The sequence below is a fragment of the Bufo bufo genome, chromosome 6 (assembly GCF_905171765.1).
Source record: "Bufo bufo chromosome 6, aBufBuf1.1, whole genome shotgun sequence".
Classification (NCBI taxonomy): Eukaryota; Metazoa; Chordata; class Amphibia; order Anura; family Bufonidae; genus Bufo; species Bufo bufo.
In genome coordinates, this window is record NC_053394.1 from 434,610,277 (window position 1) to 434,635,657 (window position 25,381).

The following is a 25,381-nucleotide window of genomic DNA, read 5'->3' on the forward strand; positions in this document are numbered from 1 at the left end:
GCGGCATCTTCCCCTTTGCAGTACCTTCTCGGTCCCCATGCTTTGCTTGGCGGTCGGAGGCGGGGCCTTACTCTCCACACTGCTGCGGCGCCATTCCTGAGGGCGCTTCCACTTGACCGGCCGGCCGCGAGATCTCGCGAGATCTCGGCGGCCATTTTACATGCTAATGTGCTGCGATTCTCGCGGGATTTTGACCGGCTTCTTTCCCTCTGCGCTTCCGGCCTCTGCACACTACTCCGGTCTCCGGCTCCTGCGCACTGCTCCGGTCTGCTCCCCGTTTTGTGCGCTTGCATCGCTACTTTGCTGCGTTCTTTTCTCAGGTTTGACTATAACTAGTTCCCCAGTGTGCTCTCTCTATTGGCCGGCCATTTTACATGGATACTATGTCTAACTCTGCCCAGACTCCCACCAGCAATGCTCCCCCCTCCTCTCCTGAGGGTCAGAGAACCACTGAGGTGGATGCACAGGCGCTTGCACTTCAGCGCTCTGTGTCAGATGCCATCATGGCGGCCATGGGCTCCATGTCTAATATATTATCTCAGAGCATTACTCAGGCACTATCTGCTCAGCCTTCTAGAGTAGCTCTGCAAGACTCTATGACTACTCCGCAGCCTACCTTTACTGAACCTCCTGTACCACAGGAGAACTTGACTGGTGCGCATCCTGCCACCCAAGATAACGTGCATAGCTCACGTAAAAGGGCCTCATCACGCCAGGCAGAACGGGCGCGAACATGGAAGTGCGCTAGAGCACAATCCCCTAATGAGTCTGACTCTGACAGAGCATCGGACGAGGAGGCTTTTGTGCATGTTGATTATGTGTCAGAGGAGGATGTTGCTCCCCCAGTTCAGGGCCCCTCAGTCTCCGCTACTGCGGCCTCCTCTGCCAAGGACGTAGCGTCCTCCTCCGCCATTAACCGATCTGATGTACTGCTAGATTCTGCGGGTGAACCTATGTTCGATCCCGACACCTTACATCACCCTCGATTGGCGGAGTGGCTTCCCACTGAACATGTGGGTAGTTATTTGGAGCACTGGGTGCGTCACCCTCTTAGCCGTGAAACACGGAATAAACTTAGGGCTGAGTGCCCCAGGCCACTAGTCCCCAACAAAGTATGTGACACTCCCGTTGTGGATCCTAAAATGTCACAGTTCTTGGCCAAAACTGGTTGGAACCCCAAAAAGGGCCTGGACTCAGCTCTACGCAGCTGCCAGGATAAAGTATTAGATATCTTTGGCCCACTGGCCAAGATTTTTGAGCTAGCTGAGACTGCTAGAACTGAGGGCTCCCCGATTGACCCTGAAGAATTGCGGGGTTGGACCCAAAGGGCGATCTGCATAGCCGGAAACGCCAACACCTCTTTGGCAATCGAAAGGCGTAAAGACATTTTATTCAAAATTGACCCCAAATTGTCTAACTTGGCGCTCACAGAAGCTGGTAAGGACGCCCAGGGGCTCCTTTTTGGCGATTCCTTTATTAAGGATATGGGGCGATTTGTTGGTACCTTCACCGCGCTAGACAAGGCCCAGTCATCTATGCGCAGGGTATTCCAGGGACGGGTCTCTAATCGGGCCGGCAGTAGCAGGGGCCGCCTGTCCGGCCGTACAAGCTTTCAGGCCCGTGGCGCAGGAAGAGGTTCCTTTGGACAGCGACCTCCTTTCCAGGAACAGCGCAACCCCTCTCCTTTCTTCTCGACCAGAGGAGGCCAGTGGCGATCTCGCTCCTTCAGAGGCAACCCCAACTCTCGCAGACCCTTCGGTAAGTCTTCCCCAGATTGGGGATTCTATGGTCCCTTGTGTAGGGGGCAGACTCCAACTTTTTTCTCATGCTTGGGGCCTCATCACATCAGATCCATGGGTACTGACCACGGTCAGGGGCTTCCACATAGAGCTCACGGGGTCCCCGTGCCTGGTTCCCTCCCCCCCGCCTATACCGCTTTCCCGCCCAGATTGCGCACTGATAGACACGGAGCTATTCTCTCTCCTACAAAAATAGGCGATAGAGCGGGCCCCTCCTTCAGGGTAGGGTGTCATCAGCAACATATTCCTCGTTCAGAAAAAAGGGGGTCAGATGAGACCGGTCATCAACCTTCGCGCTCTAAATACGGTGGTGCGCTACCGTCATTTCAAGATGGAGGGGATTCACCTCCTTCGAGACCTATTGACTCCTGGGGACTGGATTGTAAAGCTGGATCTAAAGGATGCTTACCTGACGGTCCCAGTGGCCACTCGTTCCAGGGATCTTCTCCGGTTCTGGTGGAGAGGAGAGACCTGGAGGTTCACCTGTCTCCCATTCGGGCTATCTTCAGCTCCCTGGTGCTTCACCAAGCTGCTGCGTCCAGTCGTATCGTGGTTGAGGAGTCGTGGTGTGCGCCTCATCATTTACCTGGACGACATCCTCCTGATGCACGAGTCCAGCGTGGGTCTGCTAGAACATCTGCAGTGGACAGCGGACCTACTGACAGGCCTAGGTTTCCTCCTCAACACGGAGAAGTCATGCCTCCTTCCATCGCAGCGGATGGAATTCCTGGGCTTCATGGTGGATTCGATCTCGGAATCCCTCAGTCTTCCGATGACGAAGTTGCGTGCGATCCGCAAGGAGTTGAAGCATGCTCTTCTCATTCCTCACCTCTCGTTACGTCACCTGGCCCGCATCATCGGACTGTTAGCATCATCGATTCAAGCCGTGTTTCCGGCCCCATTGCACTACCGTGCTCTCCAGCGACAGAAGATCGCGCATCTTCGGACTGGTGCCTCCTTTGCGGACGTGGTGATCTTGGACTCGGAAGCCCGAGAGGAATTGCGCTGGTGGATCGCCAATCTGGAAGCGTGGAACGGCAGGGCGATCTTCGGATTCCTTCCAGAGTTGACCATCGAGTCGGATGCGAGCCTCCAGGGTTGGGGCGCTCATTGCAACGGAGTTTCCACGGGAGTATCCTGGTCGGCGGAGGAGTCCCTCCTCCACATCAACGCCTTGGAGCTCCTAGCCGGTTCGTTTGCAGTCAGGAGCTTCTCCAATGGGATCGCCAATGCGTGCATCAGACTGCGGATGGACAACGTCTCGGCAGTCCGATACGTCAACCGGTTGGGCGGTACCCACTCGGCAACCGTGGCGCGGTTAGCCAAGGAGTTTTGGTCGTTTTGCCTCTCCAGGGACATCATGGTGCAGGCAGAATACACTGCGTGCAGAATTATTAGGCAAATGAGTATTTTGACCACATCATCCTCTTTATGCATGTTGTCTTTCTCCAAGCTGTATAGGCTCGAAAGTCTACTACCAATTAAGCATATTAGGTGATGTGCATCTCTGTAATGAGAAGGGGTGTGGTCTAATGACATCAACACCCTATATTAGGTGTGCATAATTATTAGGCAACTTCCTTTCCTTTGGCAAAATGGGTCAAAAGAAGGACTTGACAGGCTCAGAAAAGTCAAAAATAGTGAGATATCTTGCAGAGGGATGCAGCACTCTTAAAATTGCAAAGCTTCTGAAGCGTGATCATCGAACAATCAAGCGTTTCATTCAAAATAGTCAACAGGGTCGCAAGAAGCGTGTGGAAAAACCAAGGCGCAAAATAACTGCCCATGAAGTGAGAAAAGTCAAGCGTGCAGCTGCCAAGATGCCACTTGCCACAAGTTTGGCCATATTTCAGAGCTGCAACATCACTGGAGTGCCCAAAAGCACAAGGTGTGCAATACTCAGAGACATGGCCAAGGTAAGAAGGGCTGAAAGACGACCACCACTGAACAAGACACACAAGCTGAAACGTCAAGACTGGGCCAAGAAATATCTCAAGACTGATTTTTCTAAGGTTTTATGGACTGATGAAATGAGAGTGAGTCTTGATGGGCCAGATGGATGGGCCCGTGGCTGGATTGGTAAAGGGCAGAGAGCTCCAGTCCGACTCAGACGCCAGCAAGGTGGAGGTGGAGTACTGGTTTGGGCTGGTATCATCAAAGATGAGCTTGTGGGGCCTTTTCGGGTTGAGGATGGAGTCAAGCTCAACTCCCAGTCCTACTGCCAGTTTCTGGAAGACACCTTCTTCAAGCAGTGGTACAGGAAGAAGTCTGCATCCTTCAAGAAAAACATGATTTTCATGAAGGACAATGCTCCATCACACGCGTCCAAGTACTCCACAGCGTGGCTGGCAAGAAAGGGTATAAAAGAAGAAAATCTAATGACATGGCCTCCTTGTTCACCTGATCTGAACCCCATTGAGAACCTGTGGTCCATCATCAAATGTGAGATTTACAAGGAGGGAAAACAGTACACCTCTCTGAACAGTGTCTGGGAGGTTGTGGTTGCTGCTGCACGCAATGTTGATGGTGAACAGATCAAAACACTGACAGAATCCATGGATGGCAGGCTTTTGAGTGTCCTTGCAAAGAAAGGTGGCTATATTGGTCACTGATTTGTTTTTGTTTTGTTTTTGAATGTCAGAAATGTATATTTGTGAATGTTGAGATGTTATATTGGTTTCACTGGTAAAAATAAATAATTGAAATGGGTATATATTTGTTTTTTGTTAAGTTGCCTAATAATTATGCACAGTAATAGTCACCTGCACACACAGATATCCCCCTAAAATAGCTAAAACTAAAAACAAACTAAAAACTACTTCCAAAAATATTCAGCTTTGATATTAATGATTTTTTTGGGTTCATTGAGAACATGGTTGTTGTTCAATAATAAAATTAATCCTCAAAAATACAACTTGCCTAATAATTCTGCACTCCCTGTACTTGCCGGGGCTGAGCAACGTTCGTGCGGATTGGAACTCTCGCTACCTGTCGGACGGCAGCGATTGGCAGTTGGATCCGGAGGTGTTCTCAGCGATTTCGGACATATGGGGCCCGATGTCCATCGATCTCTTTGCTTCTCGACTCAACAGGCAACTCACCCGGTTTTTCAGTTGGCGTCCGGATCCGGAGGCAGTAGCGGTGGATGCTTTCCTCCAGGATTGGTCTGTGTCCCGCCTTTACGCTTTTCCTCCGTTCGCGATGATTCCGAGGACACTCCTTCAGGTTCAACGACATCTGGCGGACTTGGTGTTGGTGGTTCCGTTCTGGGGGTCTCAGGTCTGGTTTCCTTCGTTGCTGAGGATCCTAGTGGAAGTACCTCTTCTTCTCCCGTCTCGTTCGGACCTCCTTCGCAACCCTCTGGATCTACACCACCCAATTCTCCTCGACGGCTCCCTGGCGCTGCTGGCATGCCAGATCACCGGACACCTGGAGCTGTCTATGGCATTTAGGAGGCGACTCGACAGTTACTGGACAATACATGGGCTCCCGGCACCAGAAAGTCTTATCGGGCAGCCTGGAGAAATTGGGCTAGCTGGTGCTTGGAACGGAACTTGGATCCCGTTTCGGCGCCTGTAGCTCACCTTTTGCAGTTTCTCACCTCTCTTTTTGAGGCGGGAAAGGCATACCGGACCATCAACCTTTTCAGGTCAGCTATTTCCTCTACCCATCTAGGTTATGAGGGCGTCCCTGCAGGTCAACATCCTTCGGTCTCTCGTCTGTTGCGAGGTTCTTGGTTGGCGCGTCCTCCTCGACCGCGTTTTTCTACTACCTGGGACGTCTCTCTGGTCCTTTCCTTTTTATCCTCTTGGCCGGATAATTCTGCCCTTTCATTGAGACAATTGTCCGCTAAATTGTTGGCTTTATTTTGTCTTATTTCTTGCAAAAGGGTCTCTGATGTTCGGGCCCTTGATTATGACGCTCGCTCTTTTACCCCGGAGGGGGTCACTTTTAACATTTCGCGTCGCACCAAGACTAGCATCAGGTCTGTCTCCTATCCGAGTTTCACTTCATCTCCGATTTTGTGTCCTGTGGCTTGCCTTAGGGAATACGAATCCAGGACTAGGGCCCATTGGTCTTCTGCTGTATCTCAACTGTTCCTTTCTATCCGACACCCTTTCGGGCCGGTTTCTAGCCCAACTTTGGCGCGCTGGCTTAAGTGGATCATGTCACTAGCTGGAATAGACACTTCCGTCTTCACTGCTCACTCTGCGCGGAGTGCTTCTGCCACTTCTTTGGCGGTTTCAGGGGCCAGATTGGAGGACGTTATGCGCTTGGCTGACTGGTCTAATGTCACCACGTTTAGGGAATTCTATTTTCGTCCTCAGGCTCATTTGTTTGCTTCTATTATTGAGCGGCTTTGAACTTGCAATATGAGCCTCCGTGTCTTGCTGTAAAACTCAATGATTTTCCTAGTCTACGACGTAAAGTCATAGTTTTATTAAAGACACGGAGGCGAGTATTGCCCGCACTGTTCCCTCCCTGGGGTCTCCTCGCGGTTTTTATTACAGGGGTTTTTCATTATTATCCTCATTGTATGATAGATTTTGTTAATATTGTTATTATTTTTATTATTATCATTATTGTTATTATATTTATTATATTTATCATTACCTTTAATGTTATTTATTAAGATTTTATATTGTTCTCAGTCCTTCAATCCCTAGTGTGTCTATTTTGAGTACGGGGATTCCGGACGCGTTGGTCAGAACGTATTTGTTTCACCTGGACCTATGGTCTGTTCTCTTTTTCAGGTTGAAGGTCGATCCAGTCTAGGATGCCGTACTTCCGGTTAATCTCTCTACCACGGTTGGGCCATGTTGGCTAGTTGGATACGCTTCGTTGGCGTTGGACTTATCCGTTCCAGTTGCAGTTCGGAGTTTTTTTCGTTGCAGTGTTCGTGATGTTGGCACCAGGATCTCAAAGAAAGAGGAAGGTCCAGAGGAAGAGCGACCTATTATAGGGGCTATAGGGGAGGGACCTTGGTTACTTTGGTTGTTTCCTGTATGTAAATTTTTTCCCTTTGCTGCTATTGGTGGACAGTAAAGAAGGAGAAAGCAATACTCGCCTCCGTGTCTTTAATAAAACTATGACTTTACGTCGTAGACTAGGAAAATCATTGAGTTACATCCTGTATTATACTCCAGAGCTGCACTCACTATTCTGCTGGTGGAGTCACTGTGTACATACATTACTTATCCTGTACTGATCCTGAGTTACATCCTGTATTATACTCCAGAGCTGCACTCACTGTTCTGCTGGTGGAGTCACTGGCCCAGATTCAAGAAGCACTTGCGCGGGAACAAGTGTGATTTGCGCCGCGCAAGTACTGATTTGCTCCTATGCAAATTTGCGGCTGATTCTGTAAACCAGTTAAGCCTGAAATGCGGCCATTTTCCCGCGCACGCAGCCTAGCTGTTCCTGCGCAATTTTGCGCGGGGTGTAAGTTGCGCCTTCATGGAATTCCCTCAGCGAATATGCAAATTAGGTACTGCCGATGATTCAGAAACATGCGCGTGTGATGCGCATCTTGCGCTGGAAGCGTGCAAGCTTTTTTCCCTGGGCAAACTTGCTCCTGTTAAAAGCAGGGGCAAGTTAGCAAAAGATGGCCAAATGTCATCTGAAGGAGCGCGCAACTTCAGCAGCACCTAGACAGACGATCTGAACAAGCAGAGCACCCACATTTTCGGGACCTCACATCTGTGCACCAACATGCCAGGGGCAGCTATGGTTCTTGATATTCTATTGACTGAGCCGACTCGTAGGAGGGCACGGGAGAGGATTTACAGAGGGCGCTACAACCTTTTTCAGATGACTGAGGCCTCATGCACACGACCGTTGTGTACATCCGCGGCCGTTGTTCCGTTTTCAGTTTTTTTTCGCGGACCCATTGACTTTCAATGGGTCCGTGGAAAAATCGGAAAATGCACCGTTTGGCTTCCGCGTCCGTGATCCGTTTTTCCAGTCCGTGAAAAAAATATGACCTGTCCTATTTTTTTCACGGACAACGGTTCACGGACCCATTCAAGTCAATGGGTCCGTGAAAAATCACGGATGCACACAAGATAGTCATCCGCGTCCGTGATCCGTGTCCGTGATCCGTGTCCGTTTTTCCTATCATTTTCAATGGAAACTTGACTTAGTTTTTTTTTTCACTTTTCATGTCCGTGGATCCTCCAAAAATCAAGGAAGACCCACGGAAGAAAAAACGGTCACGGATCACGGAACAACGGAAATCCGTTTTGCGGACCGCAAAAAAAACCGGTCGTGTGCATGAGGCCTGATACTGAGGTGTATCGCATGTTTCGCTTTAGCCCTGAAGTCATCCTTGAGTTGGTAACAATCCTGCAGGATGACATCAGCAGCCCGACCCAAATCCAAATCCCAAATCCTGAGCATATAGAAAAATAATAAAAAAATCATATTGTGTTGAGCAAAAAAATGTCGACATAAAATTATTTTTTAGTTTTTTTCTTTGGGCCAAGGGTGCCCCGGCTCTGGCTCCTCAATCTCCGTGGTGCGGAGGAGGCATGGGGTGGGGATGGAGGGGTGGGGGGAGGAGGGGGGGGAGGAAAAAGCAGGATGAAATTCAGCAAAGAACCTGCGCAAGTCTGCTCCTATTTATTTGCTCAGTGCAAGCTGCTGAGCAGGATTTGCCCTGAAATTATGCTAGCAAACCTCTGCTGAGCCGAAAATTCCTCATTTACATAGGGGCACACCCACTTTGACTTGCACGGCCTTGCGCCCTCAGCTTTGCCTTAAACAGGAGCAAATTAAATGAACAAACGATTCCTGAATCAGGTGGCAATTTGGCAAAATTGCTCCAGCGCAGAGAAATTCAGCTGAGCGGCTGAGGTGTAAGTAATGGGCAAATCTACCTGAATCTGGGCCACTGTGTACATACATTACTTATCCTGTACTGATCCTGAGTTACATCCTGTATTATACTCCAGAGCTGCACTCACTATTCTGCTGGTGCAGTCACTGTGTACATACATTACTTATCCTGTACTGATCATGAGTTACATTATGTATTATACTACAGAGCTGTACTCACTATTCTGCTGGTGCAGTCACTGTGTACATACGGTACATTACTTATCCTGTACTGATCCTGAGTTACATCCTGTATTATACTCCAGAGCTGCACTCACTGTTCTGCTGGTGTACATACATTGTACTGATCCAGAGTTGCTCGATAGGTCGGAGTTGCTTCCTAGATTTGGTGACACTTACCATTATAAGATGCAGAAACAATTCAGTCGGACGTTCTTCAGCACCGATGAAGTTCCCGAAAGTCTGCAGAACCAGATAATAAAGAAGGATCTGAGGATTAGGTTTCTCTTCACCTTGGATCTTGATTCTGAGGGGTTGTTTTTGTAGATCCCCAAACATTGAAATCACGGTCACTCTCTGAATGTGATGGAAGTGACAGTGGGACAGTCTGGTATGTATGACGTCTACAGCTGGGTTTACATCACATTTTGGTCATCCGATTAACACATACAAATCCGTTATCGGATGCCTCAGACTGATGGAGTACAGCGGCACCCCTTCACCATAGAGTGCCAGTATAAAAACGTATACGTTTCTTACTGGACTCTACAGGACACCAAAAGCGCCGTGCGCTATTCTTCTGAATCCTTTTTTTTATACAATGTATCCATTTAACGAATAGCAAAAACGTGATGTCCACACGCCCTGAGGAGGTCACCGGACTCTCACAAGAGAAGATGTCGGGGAAAGAACGGTCAGACGGTTGCATATCAATTTTTTTTTTTTTTCAGGAGATACGCAGAGGCCAGAGGTATCTGGAGGGTAAGAGAGGACCCTGGAGTGGACAGAAGAGTCTGGAGGTGGACAAAGGAATCTAGGGCCCGCATAATACTATCCTACAGTGCACATAATACTAGCCTACAGTGCACATAATACTAGCCTACAGTGCGCATAATACTATCCTACAGTGCACATAATACTATCCTACAGTGCACATAATACTATCCTACAGTGCACATAATACTATCCTACAGTGCGCATAATACTATCCTACAGTGCCCATAATACTATCCTACAGTGCACATAATACTATCCTACAGTGCACATAATACTATCCTACAGTGCACATAATACTAGCCTACAGTGCACATAATACTATCCTACAGTGCACATAATACTACCCTACAGTGCACATAATACTATCCTACAGTGCCCATAATACTATCCTACAGTGCCCATAATACTATCCTACAGTGCACATAATACTATCCTACAGTGCACATAATACTACCCTACAGTGCACATAATACTAGCCTACAGTGCACATAATACTACCCTACAGTGCACATAATACTATCCTACAGTGCACATAATACTATCCTACAGTGCACATAATACTAGCCTACAGTGCACATAATACTAGCCTACAGTGCACATAATACTATCCTACAGTGCACATAATGCTATCCTACAGTGTGCATAATACTATCCTACAGTGCGCATAATACTATCCTACAGTTCCCATAATGCTATCCTACAGTCACATAATGCTATCCTACAGTGCACATAATACTATCCTACAGTGCACATAATACTATCCTACAGTGCCCATAATACTATCCTACAGTGCACATAATACTATCCTACAGTGCCCATAATACTATCCTACAGTCACATAATTCTATCCTACAGTGCCCATAATACTATCCTACAGTCACATAATGCTATCCTACAGTGCCCACATAATACTATCCTACAGTGCCCATAATACTATCCTACAGTCACATAATGCTATCCTACAGTGCCCACATAATACTATCCTACAGTGCCCACATAATACTATCCTACAGTGCACATAATACTATCCTACAGTGCACATAATACTATCCTACAGTGCACATAATACTATCCTACAGTGCACATAATACTATCCTACAGTGCCCACATACTATCCTACAGTGCCCACATAATACTATCCTACAGTGCACATAATACTAGCCTACAGTGCACATAATACTAGCCTACAGTGCACATAATACTACCCTACAGTGCACATAATACTATCCTACAGTGCACATAATACTATCCTACAGTGCACATAATACTATCCTACAGTGCCCACATACTATCCTACAGTGCCCACATAATACTATCCTACAGTGCACATAATACTAGCCTACAGTGCACATAATACTAGCCTACAGTGCACATAATACTACCCTACAGTGCACATAATACTATCCTACAGTGCACATAATACTATCCTACAGTGCACATAATACTATCCTACAGTGTGCATAATACTATCCTACAGTGCGCATAATACTATCCTACAGTTCCCATAATGCTATCCTACAGTCACATAATGCTATCCTACAGTGCACATAATGCTATCCTACAGTGCTCATAATACTATCCTACAGTGCACATAACACTATCCTACAGTGCACATAATACTATCCTACAGTGCACATAATACTATCCTACAGTGCACATAATACTATCCTACAGTGCCCATAATACTATCCTACAGTGCACATAATACTATCCTACAGTGCCTGCATAATACTATCCTACAGTGCCCATAATTCTATCCTACAGTGCCCATAATACTATCCTACAGTCACATAATGCTATCCTACAGTGCCCACATAATACTATCCTACAGTGCCCATAATACTATCCTACAGTCACATAATGCTATCCTACAGTGCACATAATACTATCCTACAGTGCACATAATACTATCCTACAGTGCCCATAATACTATCCTACAGTGCATATAATACTATCCTACAGTGCCTGCATAATACTATCCTACAGTGCCCATAATTCTATCCTACAGTGCCCATAGTACTATCCTACAGTCACATAATGCTATCCTACAGTGCCCACATAATACTATCCTACAGTGCCCATAATACTATCCTACAGTCACATAATGCTATCCTACAGTGCCCACATAATACTATCCTACAGTGCACATAATACTATCCTACAGTGCACATAATACTATCCTACAGTGCACATAATACTAGCCTACAGTGCACATAATACTATCCTACAGTGCACATAATACTATCCTACAGTGCCCACATACTATCCTACAGTGCCCACATAATACTATCCTACAGTGCACATAATACTAGCCTACAGTGCACATAATACTATCCTACAGTGCACATAATACTATCCTACAGTGTACATAATACTAGCCTACAGTGCCCACATAATACTATCCTACAGTGCACATAATACTATCCTACAGTGCACATAATACTAGCCTACAGTGCCCACATAATACTATCCTACAGTGCCCATAATACTATCCTACAGTGCACATAATACTATCCTACAGTGCCCACATAATACTATCCTACAGTGCACATAATACTAGCCTACAGTGCACATAATACTATCCTACAGTGCACATAATGCTATCCTACAGTGCCCATAATACTAGCCTACAGTGCACATAATACTAGCCTACAGTGCACATAATACTATCCTACAGTGCACATAATGCTATCCTACAGTGCCCACATAATACTATCCTACAGTGCACATAATACTAGCCTACAGTGCACATAATACTAGCCTACAGTGCACATAATACTATCCTACAGTGCACATAATGCTATCCTACAGTGCCCATAATGCTATCCTACAGTGCCCACATAATACTATCCTACAGTGCACATAATACTATCCTACAGTGCACATAATACTATCCTACAGTGCACATAATACTATCCTACAGTGCACATAATACTAGCCTACAGTGCACATAATACTAGCCTACAGTGCCCATAATACTATCCTACAGTGCACATAATACTAGCCTACAGTGCCCATAATGCTATCCTACAGTCACATAATGCTATACTACAGTGCCCATAATGCTATCCTACAGTCACATAATGCTATACTACAGTGCCCATAATGCTATCCTACAGTCACATAATGCTATACTACAGTGCACATACAGTTGGGTTCAAAATTATTCAACCCCCAATGCTGTAAAGGGTTTTAGGGAATTTAGTGTAAATTTGTAATTGTGTTCAGAATTAAATCTTACAAGGACTTTTTAAAGAACCAAATGCAACTAAAATGACATCAATTGTTTTTGTAATACAGTATTAGGCTACTTTCACACCTGCGTTCAGGTGTCCGCTCGAGCGCTCCGTTTGAAGGGGCTCACGAGCGGTCCTGAACGCAGCCGTCCAGCCCTGATGCATTCTCAATGGAGGCGGATCCACTGAGAATGCATCCGCCTGCCAGCGCTCAGCCTCCGCTCCGCTCAGTGAGCGGACACCTGAACGCTGCTTGCAGCGTTCGGGTGTCCGCCTGGCCGTGCGGAGGCGAGCGGATCCGTCCAGACTTACAATGTAAGTCAATGGGGACGGATCCGCTTGAAGATGACACCATATGGCTCAATCTTCAAGCGGATCCGTCCCCCATTGACTTTCAATGTAAAGTCTGAACGGATCCGCTCAGGCTACTTTCAGACTTAGAAAATTTTCTAAGTTATAATGCAGACAGATCCGTTCTGAACGGATGCGAACGTCTGCATTATAGGAGCGGATCCGTCTGATGAAACATCAGACGGATCCGCTCCGAACGCTAGTGTGAAAGTAGCCTTAAATGTTTTTTTTGTGATTTCTTCATTGACACAATTATTCAACCCCATAAAGACTACCACTCTTAAGAACAGAGGTTCATTCAAGTGTTTTCGATCAGGTATTGAAAACACCTGTGGATCCTACAGTGCCCACATAATGCTATCCTACAGTGCCCACATAATGCTATCCTACAGTGCCCACATAATGCTATCCTACAGTGCCCACATAATACTATCGTACACTGCACATAATACTATCTTACAGAGCACATAATGCTATCCTACAGTGCCCACATAATGCTATCCTATAGTGAACATAATACTATCCTACAGTGCCCACATAATACTATCCTACAGTGCCCACATAATGCTATCCTATAGTGAACATAATACTATCCTACAGTGCCCACATAATGCTATCCTACAGTGCCCACATAATGCTATCCTATAGTGCACATAATACTATCCTACAGTGCACATAATACTGTCCTACAGTGCCCAAATAATACTATCCTACAGTGCCCACATAATGCTATCCTATAGTGCACATAATGGTATCCTACAGTGCCCACATAATGCTATCCTACAGTGCCCACATAATACTGTCCTACAGTGCCCACATAATGCTATCCTACAGTGCCCACATAATGCTATCCTACAGTGTCCACATAATGCTATTCTATAGTGCACATAATACTATCCTACACTGCCCACATAATACTATCCTACAGTGCCCACATAATACTATCCTACAGTGCCCACATAATACTATCCTACAGTGCCCACATAATACTATCCTACAGTGCCCACATAATACTATCCTACAGTGCCCACATAATACTATCCTACTGTCACTACCAGAGCTTTGGGACGTTCTCACAGCTCTGTTTCTCCACCCCTGTGATGATTTCACTACTAGAGCTGGGAGGAGTTCTCACTGCTCTGTTTACTTTTGGTTTCCTTCCTCCCAGCTGTTCCTCATGCGTTTGATTTCCCTCTCTTTATATTACCCCTCCTCCTATTGTAGGGCGTGGATTATAGTTCTCATTTCAGTTGTAGCTCTTGCTTTAGTATCTTCACTTGTAGCTATCAGTTCACTGGACCTGTGTTCTGCTGCAGCAAGCACTCCGGATATTGCCAGCTGTCCTTGGAACCGTCTTCTCTGCGGCTGCAACACCTTCAGCTAAGTGTACAGACATTGTTGTGTACCTGATTATTTTCTGACTGGATCTGAGGTGGCCACGGTTCCCTCCATATACTGAGTAGGGCACCGGTGGCCGTGCCCCTTCCACTATTGTAGGGGTTACAGTGGTCATCAGTCTTAGGCACGTGGGCATGCCTCGTTCCGCCATTTGGATCCGGGCATGTGCTTTAGAAGCATAGGGAGAGCTTTGAGGGTCTGACAGGGGTCACCCTTTATCCTCCCTAGTTTGGGTCCGGTCAGTAGCTCTTTTACTGTGTATACTATTGTTGCTCACATACAGCCGTGACATTATAATCCACCAAAACCGTCCTTTTTTGACATGGATCCGCTATCTGGCCTGGTTGACCGCATGCAGGGTCTTTCTTTGGAAGTAGCGGATCTCCGTCAATCTATGACTCAGCTTCAAGCATTGGGCTCTGCTCCGGCTCATGGAGTCTGTTGCGAGCCAAAGGTCTCACTTCCGGAAACGTTCTCCGGGGGCAGTGAGAATTTTGTTCGCTTCAGAGAGGCATGCAAACTCCATTTTTGCTTGTGTCCCCACTCCTCTGGTAAGGAGGAGCAGAGGGTGAGGATTGTCATCTCCCTGCTCAGGGGTAATGCTCAGACTTGGGCTTTTTCGCTGCCATCAGGGGATCCCTCCCTTCGATCCGTGGAAAGATTTTTTGTGGCCCTGGGGCAGATTTATGATGACCCGGATCGTGTTGCTCTGGCCGAATCTAACTTACGTGTTTTATGCCAGAACAAACTGTCTGCGGAGCTTTATTGTTCTGAATTTCGGAGATGGGCGGCTGATTCAAGTTGGAATGATGCTGCACTCCGGAGTCAGTTCTGTCATGGTCTCTCAGAGAGATTGAAAGATGCGTTTGCTTTCCATGAGAGACCAACGTCCTTAGAGTCTGCCATGTCATTGGCGGTACGCCTTGACAGGCGTCTAAGAGAAAGAAACGAGACCTCTCTGTCCAGCCATTGTAAGTCTAGGGGCAGTGGTGCGGACTCATTCAGTGTGCAGGGGCCTCATCCTGTCTCGCTCCCCTCTGAGGAGGAGCCCATGCAGCTAGGTCGACTTGCCCCTGATAAAAGAGGATTTAGTCCTCAGAGTATGGTGTGTTTTTGTTGTGGGGGCATAGGTCATTTGGCAAATGTTTGTCCGTCTAGGAGATTCTTGAACTGTTCTAAGAGCGATAATAAGAGAAAAACCTCAAAAGGTAAATCATCAAATTCTGCTTCATCTGCTACTTTGGGCAAAGTTGATGTAGGAATTGATGCTTTTCCTCTGACCTGCAGTTCCCGTTTTCTCCTGTCTGCCAGGGTGGCGCTAGAGAGCAAAGTCATTTCTTGTGAGATTTTTGTCGATAGTGGAGCGGCCGTCAATCTTATTGACACTCAATTTGTAGCCATGCATGGTTTTCAGGTTTGCACATTAGAAAAGGATATACCTGTTTTTGCTATTGACTCTGCTCCACTCTCACAGAGATCTCTGAAGGGCATTGTTCACAATATCCGGCTAGCTGTAGGTGACACTCATGTGGAGGATATATCTTTTTTTGTCCTTAACGGATTGCCTTCTCCTCTAGTTTTGGGGTTACCCTGGCTCACTAGACATAACCCCACTATTGATTGGCAAGGAAGGCAAATAAATGAGTGGAGTGACTTTTGTAGAGAGAATTGTCTCACAGCGACTTTTGCAGAGGTGTCTACTAAAACTGTGCCATCATTTCTCTCTGATTTCTCGGACGTGTTTTCCGAGAGCGGTGTTCAGGAGCTACCTCCTCACCGGGAGTTTGACTGTCCCATTAACCTCATTCCCGGCGCCAAGCTGCCAAAAGCACGCCTCTACAATCTCTCACAACCGGAAAGAATCGCAATGCGAAGTTATATCTCCGAGAGTCTCGAGAAGGGGCATATTCGTCCCTCAAAGTCACCTGTGGCCGCGGGTTTTTTTTTTGTTAAAAAAAAAGATGGCTCTCTGAGACCTTGCCTAGATTTTAGGGAGCTGAACCGTATTACGATTCGCGATCCCTATCCCCTTCCTCTGATCCCGGACCTCTTCAACCAAATTGTTGGGGCCAAGGTGTTTTCCAAATTGGATTTGAGAGGCGCGTACAACCTGGTCAGGGTCAGAGAGGGGGATGAATGGAAAACGGCCTTTAATACCCCTAACGGGCATTTCGAGAATCTCGTTATGCCTTTCGGCCTGATGAATGCTCCGGCCGTCTTTCAGCATTTTGTTAATAGTATTTTCTACAATTTAATGGGGAAATTTGTATTGGTGTATCTTGATGATATTTTGATTTTTTTCCCCTGATGTTCAGACCCATCAGGATCATCTTTTTCAGGTTCTGCAGATTCTGCGGGAAAATAAATTGTACGCCAAGCTGGAGAAATGTCTTTTTATGGTATCGGAGATTCAATTTCGGGGTTTTCTCCTCTCTGCTTCTGGTTTCCGCATGGATCCGGAGAAGGTCCGTGCTGTACTTGAGTGGGAGCTTCCTGAGAATCAGAAGGCATTGATGCGCTTTCTGGGTTTTGCGAACTATTACAGAAAGTTCATTTTGAATTATTCCTCTGTTGTCAAACCCCTTACTGACATGACAAAAAAGGGGGCGGATCTTTCCTCTTGGTCGGAGGAGGCGCTTGCAGCCTTTTCTAAGATTAAAGAGAGTTTTGCGTCTGCTCCCGTCTTGGTGCATCCCGATGTTTCCTTACCTTTTATTGTTGAGGTTGATGCTTCCGAGGTGGGTGTGGGTGCGGTTTTGTCCCAGGGCCCTTCTCCTGCCAAATGGCGACCCTGTGCCTTTTTCTCTAAAAAACTCTCCCCGGCAGAGAGAAACTATGATGTGGGAGATAGGGAGTTGTTGGCCATCAAGTTGGCTTTCGAGGAATGGCGCCATTGGTTGGAGGGGGCCAGGCACCCTATCACCGTTTTTACCGACCATAAGAATCTGGCATACTTGGAGTCGGCCAGGCGTATGAATCCGAGACAGGCCAGATGGTCTCTGTTCTTCTCCAGATTCAATTTTGTTGTTACATTCCGACCTGGGATAAAAAATGTGAAGGCTGATGCTCTCTCTCGCTGTTTTCCGGGAGGAGGAAACTCCGAGGACCCGGGTCCCATTTTGGCGGAGGGGGTAGTTGTTTCTGCTCTATATTCCGATTTGGAGGCCGAGGTCCAGGCTGCCCAGACTGAGGCACCTGCCCGTTGTCCTTCTGGGAAGTTGTTCGTGCCTCCTGAGCTACGTCACAAACTCTTTAAGGAGCATCATGATACGGTTCTTGCTGGTCACCCCGGGAGTAGAGCCACGGTAGATCTCATTGCTCAGAGATTTTGGTGGCCGGCTCTTCGTAAGAAGGTGGAGGGTTTTGTGGCTGCTTGTGAGACGTGCGCTCGCGCTAAGGTCCCTCGTTCACGGCCTTCAGGTTCCCTTCTCCCGTTACCCATACCTTCCCGTCCTTGGACACACCTGTCCATGGACTTTATCACGGATCTTCCTCGTTCCTCGGGGAAGTCGGTGATCCTGGTGGTGGTGGACCGTTTTAGCAAGATGGCTCATTTCGTACCTTTCCCTGGTTTACCCAATGCTAAAACGTTGGCGCAAGCTTTTGTCGACCATATTGTTAAATTGCACGGCATTCCCTCTGATATTGTTTCCGATAGAGGCACGCAGTTTGTGTCCAGGTTCTGGAAGGCTTTCTGTTCTCGCCTGGGGGTTCGGCTGTCCTTCTCTTCTGCTTTTCACCCGCAGTCGAATGGTCAGACTGAGCGCCTCAATCAGAATCTGGAGACATATTTGCGCTGTTTTGTGGCAGAGAACCAGGAGGATTGGTGTTCATTTCTCCCTCTTGCTGAGTTTGCTCTGAACAACCGTCGTCAGGAATCTTCTGATAAGTCACCATTCTTTGGTGCATATGGGTTCCATCCGCAGTTTGGAACATTCTCGGGAGGGGCTCTTTCTGGTTTACCTGAGGAGGAGAGATTTTCCTCGTCTTTGTCTACCATTTGGCAAAAGATTCAGAGTAATCTTAAAAAGATGAGTGAGAGGTATAGGCGTGTGGCTGATAAGAGACGTGTGCCTGGTCCGGACCTGAATGTGGGTGATCTGGTGTGGTTGTCTACAAGAAATATTAAACTGAAGGTTCCCTCCTGGAAATTGGGTCCCAAGTTTATTGGGCCTTATAAAATCTTGTCAGTCATCAATCCTGTTGCCTTCCGTCTTGATCTTCCACGGGTTTGGAAGATACATAATGTATTTCACAGATCTCTCTTAAAACCATATGTCCAGCCCACGGTACCCTCCTCTTTGCCTCCTCCTCCTATTTTGGTTAATGGCAATCTGGAGTTTGAGGTTTCCAGAATTGTGGACTCTCGCATTGTCCGCGGTTCTCTTCAGTACCTCGTTCATTGGAAGGGTTATGGTCCTGAGGAGAGGATGTGGGTTCCGGTGTCGGACATTAAAGCCACTCGCCTCATCAGGACATTTCATAGGGCTCATCCTGAGAAGGTGGGTCCGGGGTGTCCGGAGTCCACCCGTAGAGGGGGGGGTACTGTCACTACCAGAGCTTTGGGACGTTCTCACAGCTCTGTTTCTCCACCCCTGTGATGATATCACTACTAGAGCTGGGAGGAGTCCTCACTGCTCTGTTTACTTTTGGTTTCCTTCCTCCCAGCTGTTCCTCATGCGTTTGATTTCCCTCTCTTTATATCACCCCTCCTCCTATTGTAGGGCGTGGATTATAGTTCTCATTTCAGTAGTAGCTCTTGCTTTAGTATCTTCACTTGTAGCTATCAGTGAAGATGCTGCAGCAAGCACTCCGGATATTGCCAGCTGTCCTTGGATCCGTCTTCTCTGCGGCTGCAACACCTTCAGCTAAGTGTACAGACATTGTTGTGTACCTGATTATTTTCTGACTGGATCTGAGGTGGCCACGTTTCCCTCCATATACTGAGTAGGGCACCGGTGGCTGTGCCCCTTCCACTATTGTAGGGGTTACAGTGGTCATCAGTCTTAGGCACGTGGGCATGCCTCGTTCCGCCATTTGGATCCGGGCATGTGCTTTAGAAGCATAGGGAGAGCTTTGAGGGTCTGACAGGGGTCACCCTTTATCCTCCCTAGTTTGGGTCCGGTCAGTAGCTCTTTTACTGCCTAAGACTGATGACCACTGTAACCCCTACAATAGTGGAAGGGGCACAGCCACCGGTGCCCTACTCAGTATATGGAGGGAACCGTGGCCACCTCAGATCCAGTCAGAAAATAATCAGGTACACAACAATGTCTGTACACTTAGCTGAAGGTGTTGCAGCCGCAGAGAAGACGGATCCAAGGACAGCTGGCAATATCCGAAGTGCTTGCTGCAGCAGAACACAGGTCCAGTGAACTGATAGCTACAAGTGAAGATACTAAAGCAAGAGCTACTACTGAAATGAGAACTATAATCCACGCCCTACAATAGGAGGAGGGGTGATATAAAGAGAGGGAAATCAAACGCATGAGGAACAGCTGGGAGGAAGGAAACCAAAAGTAAACAGAGCAGTGAGAACTCCTCCCAGCTCTAGTAGTGACATCATCACAGGGGTGGAGAAACAGAGCTGTGAGAAAGTCCCAAAGCTCTGGTAGTGACAGTACCCCCCCCCTCTACGGGTGGACTCCGGACACCCCGGACCCACCTTCTCAGGATGAGCCCTATGAAATGCCCTGATGAGGCGAGTGGCTTTAATGTCCGACACCGGAACCCACATCCTCTCCTCAGGACCATAACCCTTCCAATGAACGAGGTACTGAAGAGAACCGCGGACAATGCGAGAGTCCACAATTCTGGAAACCTCAAACTCCAGATTGCCATCAACCAAAATCGGAGGAGGAGGCAAAGAGTAGGGTACCGTGGGCTGGACATATGGTTTTAAGAGAGATCTGTGAAATACATTATGTATCTTCCAAACTCGTGGAAGATCAAGACGGAAGGCAACATATACTATTGTTGCTCACATACAGCCGTGACACCTACAGTGCCCACATAATACTATCCTACAGTGCCCACATAATACTATCCTACAGTGCACACATAATACTATCCTACAGTGCACACATAATGCTATCCTACAGTGCCCACATAATACTATCCTACAGTTTACATAATACTATCCTACACTGCCCACATAATACTATCCTACAGTGCCCACATAATACTATCCTACAGTGCCCACATAATACTATCCTACAGTGCCCACATAATGGTATCCTACAGTGCCCACATAATGCTAACCTTTAGTGCACATAATACTATCCTACAGTGCCCGCATAATACTATCCTACAGTGCACATAATGCTATCCTATAGGGCCCACATAATACTATCCTACACTGCCCACATAATACTATCCTACAGTGTCTACACAATGATATCTTACAGTGCTCACATAATGGTATCCTACACTGTTCACATAATGGTATCCTACAGTACCCACATAATGCTATCCTATTAGTACCCATATAATGCTATCCTACAGTGTCTACATAATACTGATCTACAGTGCCCATATAATGCTATCCAACATTGCCCACATAATGCTATCAGTGCCCACAAAATGATATCCTACAGTGCCCACATAATAATATCCTACAGAGCCCACATAATGCTATCCTACAGTGCCCACATAATGATATCCTACAGTGCCCACATAATGCTTTCTTACAGTGCACACATAATGCTATCCTACAGTGCCCACATAATAATATCCTACAGAGCCCAAATAATGCTATCCTACAGTGCTCACATAAAGCTATCCTACACTGCATACATAATGATATCCTACAGTGCCTACATAATGCTTTCTTACAGTGCACACATAATGCTATCCTACAGTGCCAACATAATGCTATCCTACACTGCCCATATAATAATATCCTACAGTGTCCTCATACTGGTATCCTACACTCCCCACATAATGTGATCAGTGCCCACATAATGGTATCCTACAGTGCCCACAAAATGATATCCTATACGTTCCACATAATGGTATCCTACAGTGTCCACATGATTTTTATCCTACAGCGCCCACATAATATCTTACAGTGCCCACATAATGGTATCCTACACTGCCCACATAATGGTATCCTACACTGCCCACATAATGGTATCCTACACTACCCACATAATGTTATCCTACAGTGCCCACATAATTGTATTAGTGCCCACATAATGATATCCTATACTGTCCAGATAATGGTATCAGTGCCCACATAATGATATCCTACAGTGCCCACATAATTGTATCAGTGCCCACATAATGGTATCCTACACTGCCCACATAATGGTATCCTACACTGCCCACATAATGGTATCCTACATTGCCCACATAATGTTATCAGTGCTAACATAATGATATCCTACAATGCCCACACAATTCTTTCCTTCAGTGCCCACATAATTATATCCTACAGTGCCCACAAAATGTTATCCTACAGTACCCACATAATGCTATTCTATATAGTGCCTATATAATGCTATCCTATAGAACACATATAATGCTATTTTACGGTGCCCTGTTAATACTATCCTACAGTATTCACTTAACGCTATCCTACAGTACCCACATAATGTTATCCTATAATTTTCACATAATGCTGTCCTACAGTGTCTATTTAATGCTATCATATAGTACCTATATAATGTTATATTACGGTACCCTGGTAATACTATTCTACAGTACTTATATAATGCTATCATACAGTGCCCACCTAATCATATCCTACAGTAACCACATAATACTATCCTATAGTATCCATATAATGTTATCCTATAGTGCCCATATAATATTATCCTACAGTGCCCACATAATGCTATACTATAGTACCCATATAATACTATCATATAGTGCCCATATAATGCTATCCTACTGTGCCCATATAATGCTATCCTACAGAACCCACATAATGGTATCCTACAGTGCCCACATAATGCTATCCTACAGTGTCCACATAATGCTATCCTACAGTGCCCACATAATGCTATCCTACAGTACCCACATAATGGTATCCTACAGTGTCCACATAATGTTATCCTACAGTACCCACATAATGGTATCCTACAGTGCCCACATAATGCTATCCTACAGTGTCCACATAATGGTATCCTACAGTGCCCACATAATGCTATCCTACAGTGCCCACATAATGCTATCCTACAGTGCCCACATAATGCTATCCTATAGTGCACATAATGGTATCCTATAGTGCACATAATACTACCCTACAGTATCTATATAGAATAATACTGTTCAAGTATCTACAGAACAGAACCATACAGTGCAGTGATAACAGTACTGTGTAGAGGCCATATAATACTGCCAGAGAGTAAGGAATTGGGTAGAAGTTTAGAAATGGCACAGTCGTGATGGTGGAAGCACCTGCCTCTTGATCTCTGCTGAGCTCCAGTCTGGGTGTGCGGCACAGAACATTATAAGCCCCTTACTATATAATATTATAATGGTCGTGGGTTGTTTTTCGGTGACCTGTAAATAAAATGCTGAATACACTTTACTCCACTCACCAGATGCGATAGAAATGCTCCTAAGTTACAGGGAGGCACCAAGAACAGAGAGGCGATTAACAAACTGCTAAAACCCATAAAAAATAAAGAATAAAGGGTCAAGGGACCGAATACCATCTGCAAGAAGAAACATGAGAAATAATGAGAGTAAATCACATAGATCACCACCACCTGTGACATCATACATCACCACCACCTGTGACATCATACATCACCACCACCTGTGTCATCATACATCACCACCACCTGTGACATCATACATCACCACCACCTGTGACATCATACATCACCACCACCTGTGACATCATAGATCACCACCACCTGTGCCATCATAGATCACCACCACCTGTGACATCATACATCACCACCACCTGTGACATCATAGATCACCACCACCTGTGACATCATAGATCACTGCCACCTATGAGGTCATACATAAATCATTCACACCTGTGATAGATATCATCACGCCTATGACATCACAGATGATTCCCACCGGTGACATCACAGATCATTCCCACCAGTTTGATGTCGTCGAGGGATATGGAATGGCCGCAGGTGCGCCTTGCCATACAGAGTTGTGCAGGTCTAGGCACATTACTAGAGCATAGCGAAGTTTCGCCCACTCCGGGGGGAAGAACCAGGCTGCTGCGATGAGAGCCGGACACTGCAGGAGGCCGGAAGGTACTGGAGACAGGAACAGAAAGACAGAGCGCTGCACCCGAGGACTTCAGGGTTGGTATGGATTTATTTAACAACATAGGCAAGCTACACGTTTCTGTGGCGGTCCGCCGCCTTCATCAGGCTTGTGCAGATAACAAAGACGCACCATTATATACCCATAAAACCGGAAATAGGGATTAACCCTCTTGGACTGGAAAACGGTGATTAACCCTGTAGATTCCTTAGGATATTTAAGGTAAAGAAATAGCAGAACCACAAACTATTCCGACCTACATAAAATGGTATAAAAATGAAAGTGGTTATAACACTGATACGGGACCTGTAAGAGGTCGGCAAAGGAGGTTACTATGGTAACCATATACAAAACTAATCACCAGGGGAAGCAGAAGTGCTGATGTCTGACTCTGCAGAGTAGTGCACCGCTGTGCATGAGTAGAAGCAGAAGTGATGATGTCTGACTCTGCAGAGTAGTGCACCACTGTGCATGAGTAGAAGCAGAAGTGATGATGCCTGACTCTGCAGAGTAGTGCACCGCTGTACATGAGTAGAAGCAGAAGTGAGGATGCCTGACTCTGCAGAGTAGTGCATCGCTGTACATGAGTAGAAGCAGAAGTGATGATGCCTGACTCTGCAGAGTAGTGCACCGCTGTGCATGAGTAGAAGCAGAAGTGATGATGCCTGACTCTGCAGAGTAGTGCATCGCTGTGCATGAGTAGAAGCAGAAGTGATGATGCCTGACTCTGCAGAGTAGTGCACCGCTGTGCATGAGTAGAAGCAGAAGTGATGATGCCTGACTCTGCAGAGTAGTGCATCGCTGTACATGAGTAGAAGCAGAAGTGATGATGCCTGACTCTGCAGAGTAGTGCATCGCTGTACATGAGTAGAAGCAGAAGTGATGATGCCTGACTCTGCAGAGTAGTGCACCGCTGTGCATGAGTAGAAGCAGAAGTGATGATGTCTGACTGTGCAGAGTAGTGCACCGCTGTGCATGAGTAGAAGCAGAAGTGATGATGCCTGACTCTGCAGAGTAGTGCACCGCTGTGCATGAGTAGAAGCAGAAGTGATGATGCCTGACTCTGCAGAGTAGTGCACCGCTGTGCATGAGTAGAAGCAGAAGTGATGATGCCTGACTCTGCAGAGTAGTGCACCGCTGTGCATGAGTAGAAGCAGAAGTGATGATGTCTGACTCTGCAGAGTAGTGCACTGCTGTGCATGAGTGGAAGCAGAAGTGATGATGCCTGACTCTGCAGAGTAGTGCACCGCTGTACATGAGTAGAAGCAGAAGCGATGATGTCTGACTCTGCAGAGTAGTGCACCGCTGTGCATGAGTAGAAGCAGAAGTGATGATGCCTGACTCTGCAGAGTAGTGCACCGCTGTGCATGAGTAGAAGCAGAAGTGATGATGCCTGACTCTGCAGAGTAGTGCACCGCTGTACATGAGTAGAAGCAGAAGTGAGGATGCCTGACTCTGCAGAGTAGTGCATCGCTGTGCATGAGTAGAAGCAGAAGTGATGATGCCTGACTCTGCAGAGTA

At 46.6% G+C, this 25,381-nt stretch overlaps 1 protein-coding gene across 1 annotated transcript in view; it reads right to left on the reverse strand.

Annotated features, from left to right (window-relative positions):
* LOC121003062 (ABC-type organic anion transporter ABCA8-like) overlaps positions 1–25,381 on the reverse strand; it is a 242,076-nt gene that overhangs the window by 39,366 nt on the left and 177,329 nt on the right. The window contains exons 26-27 of the mRNA XM_040434618.1: positions 23,164–23,280; positions 9,036–9,098 (exon numbers count right to left, since the gene is read on the reverse strand). Of these exons, the coding sequence (XP_040290552.1) occupies positions 9,036–9,098; positions 23,164–23,280 (180 nt within the window). The remainder of the gene's footprint in view (positions 1–9,035; positions 9,099–23,163; positions 23,281–25,381) is intronic.